At 41.8% G+C, this 8,093-nt stretch overlaps 1 protein-coding gene across 2 annotated transcripts in view; it reads right to left on the bottom strand.

Annotated features, from left to right (window-relative positions):
• Positions 1-256: 256 nt before the first annotated feature.
• Positions 257-8,093, bottom strand: part of Cysltr2 (cysteinyl leukotriene receptor 2) — a 15,933-nt gene continuing 8,096 nt past the window's right edge. Inside the window, exons 3-4 of one of the 2 annotated variants that reach the window (XM_026783268.1) lie at positions 4,992-5,042; positions 257-2,387 (exon numbers count right to left, since the gene is read on the bottom strand). In XM_026783268.1, the coding sequence (XP_026639069.1) occupies positions 1,363-2,343 (981 nt within the window). In that variant the 5' untranslated portion in view covers positions 2,344-2,387; positions 4,992-5,042 and the 3' untranslated portion in view covers positions 257-1,362. Of the gene's footprint in view, positions 2,388-4,991; positions 5,136-8,093 lie in introns of both variants that reach the window. The other variant, XM_026783267.1, reaches the window with a different exon arrangement.

Raw genomic sequence — 8,093 nt, forward strand, 5'->3', positions numbered from 1 at the left:
CCAGGTAGCCAGTTGTCTCTGTCATTTGTTGCACGATTTGGTAGTTGCTCAATTGCACTTCCTGCTTACTCAAGTAATATTATTTCCCTTCTTAGATCATTGATGGGGTTGAAGACTGGCTAGTTGAAGTTACCTTCCTCATCATTTAGCCAAGCTTAATTTCATTGCAAGATTTAGACTCCTTAAAATAAAATGTTTAGTAAAACTTTTGCGATGTGTTTCTTGCTTAATATTGTTTATATTGTTTGTAATTTTATATTTGGTATCTGTTCCTATTGTATATGTTTGTATTGGTTTTGGATAGATCTTGTTTAGACAAAAGGGGGAGATGATGGGGAAGATCTGTTAACCAATCATGCCTAGTTAAGGCGTGGCTACCTGGAGCTCAGGAAGAAAAACTGGGACAGACCAGGTGTGCACTCTCTCTGAGCAATTCCCGCCAGACACAGAAGAACTCTAACTTCCCATTCTTGTGGCATGAGTTTCCCCTTATAACAATTAAAAATATAATTGTTTAATTTAAGCTGGCCTGGCTATTTCCCAAATCAAGCTGGCCCCGACACCAGTGGGTCAATAGGAGGGAGCGATGACTACATTGATGCCAATCCAAACCCAGGTCTAAAAGTAAAACTGAGATACAAGTCCATGACTCCACCTCTTCCCTTTTCCACACACAATCCCTGTATCCCCTAGAGAAGTGATTCCAGCCCACTCCACTCTTTGGTCTTCCAAATCCCTGGCAAAAAATACACAGCAGGCACATTCCTCTACTTGGTTTGCTCTTGGGGCAACATGAAATTACTCTTTACCTCTCTGTATCATTCACTCTCTTTTCTGTTAGTCCTTCTCTTCCTTTTCCTCTCACCAACCTTGTCTGGACTTGCTTTGTTACAGGGCAGTCTTCCTCTTCAAACCAAAGTCTGCACCTGAGTTCTTAGGATGTTCTCCATGCTACACGGAGGCCCCTGGTAGGTTTGGCTGTGTCTCAAAGGCTTTAATAGGGGAAGGAGTTGAGAAGCTGGGGTGCTTGAGGATGTCTTAAAGTTGGGACTGCCTGGACCAGAGACTTAGCATAGCATGGCTAAGCTGACATGACTGTGCTTGGCCATTTTCCCCAATGTCATGTTTCAGTGTGCAAGATTCCAGGAGAAATACTTCTTCTACATTTCTCATTTAGTCCCAACTATTACAAATGCATCCAATGACATCTCTGAAATAGGCTTTATTCGCAAACGTTGTGGTCAGTTCAATGCTGGGAACCAAGATGTGTTGATTATGAAGTAAATACAAATTGGAGACCATGAGGGAATGAAGGTGAACACCAAGAGTCACGAGCACACCTGCATACAGCTCCCCAAACTCTTATTTCTGCTCTTCAGCTATCTGAGGAAGACAGCACTTTGTCTTTGCCTTTCGTAGACAATCTTTGTTGAATACATCCCTTAATCGATCTTTGAAATTCTCTCCAGCAAAGTAGTAGAGAAAGGGATTGAAGCAGCTATTGGTCGCAGCCAAGGCCAGCGTGATGACCGTGGCCTTATGCAATGCGTCTCCACAGGCACCTGCTTTCCATGTGACCAGGTGGAGGGTTCGCAGTGCATGGTAAGGCAAGAAGCACAGGAGAAAGATGACCATGGCAATGATGATGGTGACCAAGGCCTTCCTGTGAGAAGCCCGCAGACCCGATTCTGGAATCTCCACCTTTAACAAGACCCGGATGATCAGTAGGTAGCAGATGGTGAGTATGGCAAATGGGAGCAGGAAGCCTGCCACCAACGCAATGTGGTTCATGATCAGTAGCTTCTTAAACTTCAGGGGACTTATCTCCAGGCACAGTATAATGCCGTTCTTCTTCTCAGAGCCATTCTTCAGAAGCATGGCTGAGGAAGCCATGATAAAAACCCATATGATCCCACAGAGGATCCAGGCGGTCTTGACGCTGGTGACATGGAGCTGCTGGAAAGGGTGGACAGTGGCCAGGAAACGCACAACACTCAGCACAGTTAGGAAATAAATGCTAGTGTACATGTTGACATATAAGGAATAAGACATTACTCTGCAGGTCAGATCCCCAAATATCCAATTGGACTCTCTTAAGTAGTAATCAGCCCTGAAGGGCAGGGTACTTATGAACAAAAAGTCTGAAATGGCCAGGTTGAGCATGAAAACATTTACAGACGTGGACTTCTTATAAGTCTGTAGCAAGACATAAATGGAGAAGCCATTTCCCAACGCTCCCCAGACGAATATTACCAGGTATACGATGGGGTAAAATTCCTTCTTGAAGTTTTCTATTGTACAGTTCCTGTCACTATTATTGCTTGAGGCCTCAGTTGGTTCCATTTCTGATACGGAGTTGGACAGAGGCTAGGATATAAGTTTTCTCTCTATATTGGGTTAAAAAGAAATTAACATAAAAATTACTTTGTTCAGTCTCAGTTTTCTTCCTGATCATTGATCAAACATTTGCAGCATTTATTCTCCCGTGGAGAGAAGCAAGTTCCTCTGACCCTCTCTTGTGACCTCTACAGACATCAGGCATACTCACGGTGGCCCTACGGACATCAGGCACACTACAGTGGACCTACGGATATCAGGCATACTCACGGTGGCCCTACGGACATCAGGCATACCCACAGTGGACCTACAGGCATGCAGGTAAAACATCCATACCATAAAATAAAAATATACAAATATTTTTTAAAAGGATACCTAAATAAAATTCCCCAAATAGAAAGCAACAAATAAAAAGTAACCTTAGAATATCAGCAAAAGGGAAAGAACATTTGAGCAAAAGAATGCAAGAACAGCAGCTTCCCTTTCCCTTTTCAACTCTAAGGTATATTTGATGCTTGAAATAAAAACAATAATACTGTTTGATGTGGTTTTAAATGGATGTAGAAGAGCTATTGACTGGTATGTTCTTTATAAGGGGAAATAAGGATATATGAAGGGGGTTAAGATTCTATACCCCACTTGAACTGACAAAATTGTGCTGAGAGATTGTGATAAGAATATTTACATAAAAAACTGTACAAAAGCTTATACTAAAACACTAAAGATGAATTAAGATGATATTTTAAATAGTTCAGGTAACCAACATGAAGACAGTAAAAAGAAATCAAGTAATATAGACAGAAAAAATAATCATAACCCCAATACATCGGTAAGTACACTAAATATCAATGGTCTAAATTTACAAGTAAAAAGGCAGACTGAAAGTTTGAAATGTGAAGACAAAAGACCTATTTAGACATTGCCCTCAAGAAACTCACCTCAAATAGCCATATTGACATGTAGGAAAAGGAAATAAAGTAAGTTATCAAATCAGAAACGGCTCCAGATTTAAGAGCCAAGAAAATTACCAGAAAACAGAATATTCTCTACTGATAAAATAATTTCTCCACTATGAAGACATACGATTTCTAACAGGATACACCAAGCAACAGAGCTATGAATACGTGACGCAAGATAACAGACTTGGGGAGTTTGACTTTGATGAGAAAAAGGGAGTACACTTAGGGGAGAGATGACCAATAAGAAGAGTGGGGAGCTAGGTCTAAGTGCTTCTGAGCCCTGGCTATCAGGAGAATTAGCATTTGTAAGCCATGAGCCAGTGCTAGCTTCCTATGGTCTCATAGGAACACCAGAATTTTTTGTTTGTTTTTTTGTTTAATTCTGAACTTCCCAAAAGTAGTTTTGACAGGACATGAATCCCATGAGATGCTTCGTTAAAGGAAAGGCCATGGTACTTAGCCCCAAATAGGATATCAGAGCAAATCCAGTTACATTAGTGACCTCACGACCCTCTCCCCTCTCAGCCACTGATAGGAAGCAAGGAGGCAAACACGAAGAACACCAAGAAACTGAAAGCATCTAAACCAACTGATGGAACTGGATCTACAGAACAGTTCATTCGACAAGAGCAGAACATACTCTCTTCTCAGGTACCCACGGAACATACACTTCACTCCCACAAGGGCCCCATCTACAGCCTTCCCGTTTGTGACCCAGAGATTTGAACCAGGATCTGAAGACCACAGGTTCCCTCACCTCTAAGATCCACCAGTAGCTAATTGCGCAGCAGAGAGAGGTAGGCGCTTGTGCCCCTGTAGAATCTATGGCTGCCTGTTGACAAACCCAATCTATCGGCCCCCGCCCGTTCACAGCTGCTGTTAGCTGGTGTTTCCAGGGGCTTTGTCATGACCAGAAGAGAGTACTTTGTAGCCCTTCCCCCTTTCTTCCTACTCCACATTGCCTCATCCCGTGTTCCCTCCTCTCCCCAGGTCCCCTCCAAGCTTCAAGTAGATGCTCTGATATCATGGGCTCAGCTGTGATGTGCTCTCGGCACCTAGAAGCCATGGAGCCCTGCTTCCACTGCAAAGAGAAGCTTCTCTGAGTAAGGATGAGAGTAGCATCTCTCTGTCTAGCGCAGGTGGCTGGTAGGGTGGTGGCAGTATGCCAAACATTTTCAAAATACCAGTTATTTGAATGTATGTGTACATCTAGATAAATAAACATATTAAGAAAACATCTGTTGCCGGGTGGTGGTGGCTCACGCCTTTAATCCCAGCACTCGGGAGGCAGAGGCAGGCGGATCTCTGTGAGTTCGAGGCCAGCCTGGTCTACAAGAGCTAGTTCCAGGACAGGAACCAAAAGCTACGGAGAAACCCTGTCTCAAAAATTAAAAAAAAAAAAAACAAAGAAAGAAAAAAAAAGAAAACATCTGTTGTAAATTGTTATACAGATAATGTACAAAGCAAGTCAAATTAGAATGTGGGTCTTTATGAAAAATAATTCTTATTTTATGCCCATGAGTAATTTTTATCAATAAAACACTGTTATTTTTGTCTGTAATATCCTTTTAAGCTGTTTTCAGAAAGATCCCTTGCTTTCCCAAAATTCATAGTTAAGCTACTAGCAACTACTGCTAACTATGATTCTACAATGTTGTCAGAATTATTTCTTGATTCCAGTTAGGTAGGACTTACATCTTGTGTCTTGACCAACTCTTCTTGATTCTTGCTTTCCCAAATTCAGGCCTGAAAACCAGAAGAAGGTCATCATATGTCTTTTGCAGCTTAAACTGTCTTCAGGTTGCTACAAGTGGCCTCTAACAGATGGTCCCCTTCATCCTGTGACAAGGAGGACAACGTGGATAATCAGATTGCTAAATATCCTTTGACTTTCAATTAATTTAAAACTAACATGAGCTCTCTTTTGCCTATTGAACTTAGTCATAAAAAGATGATAAGTTAAAATAAAAGCTGACTTTTTTCATAGTTAACCATATTTATGTAAAATATGTTAATAAAAAAGTATTCCAAGGGTTATACTTTTGTTTTAGGTTTTAAAAAAGCATGCTTATTGGGAGGAGAAAGAGTTCACAAGGCCCCACTCCCGAGCTAAGAGCTACTGGCAGTTGATAGACTGAAGGAGGGGGCTCAGTTTTCTTTTTAGGTTCTTTCTAAGTTGCCCAAGCTCTTGTGGATGACCTTATATACATGTACAGATGGTTCTAATTGGAGTTAATAGGCTGTAAAGAAAAAAAAAATTGAAGTTGGGAGGGAGATGAGGAACTTCTGGGAGGAGTGTAAAGTGAATATGGTCCAAATACATTGTGTATGTTTATAAACTCCTCAAAGAATAGATAATCAAAATTAAATATGAAAAATAGAAGCATGTTTATGCTTAAACAACAAACTTATCATAACAGTTACGTGCCAAAAGATTTTTTTTCTTTTAAGAGTCTAGGCTTACAACACCACTTTTCTTTTCAGCCATGCAAAGTCTGAGCAAGTTGACAAGGGTGTCAGCTCAACCATAAAGACCCGTTATGCACTTTTGTCTTTCCTTGGGTCTAGCGGCTCCTGTTTGCCTATCTTAGCTAAGAGTCATATCCGCCGCAGCAGGGCTTTTAGAAGATTTAAGCCAACTCAACTGAGTCAGGACCCCAACTAAACTCAGTAACTTCCCTGCTTCTTTTATTGATGGTGCCACTTAGCCACCCCTCCTGTGCAGCTTTCTTGACTCTCCTCCGTGCATTGCTGTAACACTCTAAAGTCTAGGATCATGCACCTTCGTGCTTAGAAAAAGACGTCCGTGATCTGGTATCTCTGGTATGAGATCATCATACCTTCTGCAGACCTTCTAGTATTTTCTCTGATACTCCTGACTTAATTCTTATATGTAGCTGATTCAAAAGTAAGACGATAAACTATAAACTGCTAATATTATATTATTATCACTGGCTTAAATTTACTCTTGGAATACAAATTTCTTCTAGAAATAAAATGTTTGGACGGCTGAATAAACTGGCCTCAGTTAGACATGCCAGCTGAGGAAAGATAAAAGATATTCATGCTGGTATAAAGTATATGAATTTGGGTGAATCCATGAATTCAAAATGAGATCCTTTAGGCTAAGATGGGCCATACATCAAATCTCGGATTGGGAAGGCTATACTGGGGTAATTTCAAGTTTGAGGACAACCTGGGCTACATAGTAAGATACTAGAAGAGGGTGGAGGAGGGGGGATGACAGGAAGTCTATAGACACTCTAAGAACTTCCATAAAACAGTAAATGAACTGAAGAACCATGAGGTAATTTGCTATTATAGAAGGAGCTATAATAAAAGTTCTATTTGGGAAAATTGATTCCATATACTCCCAACAGCAGTGGTCAGTTAGCAGTGATGTTAAGCCAGAATGATGGGGTAATTTAAAGGATTGTCAAAAATACCCCCATGTGTGCCCTAACTACAGTAACACCCCCCTCATTCAGCCATAAGTGCAGACCGTGGACAGTCAAAGCCTTGAGATCTGAGAATCTATGCCCTAAAGGTCCATGGCTTTACTCTGATCCTTGTTTCTATCCAGATTGCATAAAGCCTTGTCTTCATTGGAGAGCTCTGGCTATGACAATGGGGACCTTCCCAATTCAGGAAGCTCCAAGTCTTCTCTTCAGTCAGAGACACATCCTTCCCTGGTAGGCCTGCTAGTTTTGTCTGTTACATAGAAACTTCTCTGTTGTGATCATCATCAACAAACATCAGCAAAGGTATTGAGAACCAAGGGAATTCTAAAACCCTCAACCTGGTGGTGGTAATGGTGGCACACACCTTTAATCCCAGCACTCAAGAGACAGAGGTAGGTACATCTCTGTGAATTCTAGAGTGGACCAGCCTGGTCTACAGAGCGAGTTCCAGGACAGCCAGGGCTATACAGAGAAATTTTGTAAAAAAAAAAAAAAAGCAAACAAAAAACAACGAAAAGAGGACTTGTAGATTGTAGAGTGCCTGCCTAGCTTGCATGATGTCCTGGGTTTGAGACCCCAGTATAATAAAAGAAAAAGAAAAGAAAAACTAAAACTCTCCACCTACAGCTGTCTTCTGCTGTGACGGTTTGAAGGAAAATGGTCCCCATAGGTTCACAGTGTATTAAGAGGTGTGACTCTTGAAGTAGGCGTGATTGTACTGGAGGAAGTGTGTCACTAAGGGTGGGGTGAACTTGGAATGCTCAGAAGCTCAAGCCAGACCCAGGGGCTCACTCTCTTTTGCTCTCAGCTGCTCTCCAGGACTATGTCTGCTTGCACACCCCCGTGTTTCCCACCGTGATGATAATGGACTAAACCTCTCAACTGGTTATGGTGTCTCTTCATAGCAACAGAACACTGAATAAGACTCTTGCCGTGCCACTGGCCTTCTCCTGAAGAGTAACTAACCACCTCCCTCCAAGTTCCTAAAAGGGGCTTATGTGGGGGTTGCTTCCAGCCCTGGAATCTATTCTTTTATTCCCAACGGAGGACTACAAGAAACTGGTGCCTTCAAAGGGTAGCTTCCATGTAATCCGAATGCTAGACATCTGGTCTTTTGGAAAAGGCATCAGGAAAAACACTCATGAATCTCTATGGAAAAGACCTCGGGTAACTGTGAGAAACAAACCCAGCCAAAAGACTTCATTTTAACCTCGCACCATGCTACTGGTGCTTGTAGCCAAATATTAGGTGTGTGCTATTTAAAGAATCCTTGCGGGGCAGTGGTGGTAAATGCCTTTGATCCCAGCACTTGGGAGGCAGAGGCAGGCAGAGGTCT

Source organism: Microtus ochrogaster, chromosome 17 (assembly GCF_000317375.1).
Source record: "Microtus ochrogaster isolate Prairie Vole_2 chromosome 17, MicOch1.0, whole genome shotgun sequence".
Taxonomy (NCBI): Eukaryota; Metazoa; Chordata; class Mammalia; order Rodentia; family Cricetidae; genus Microtus; species Microtus ochrogaster.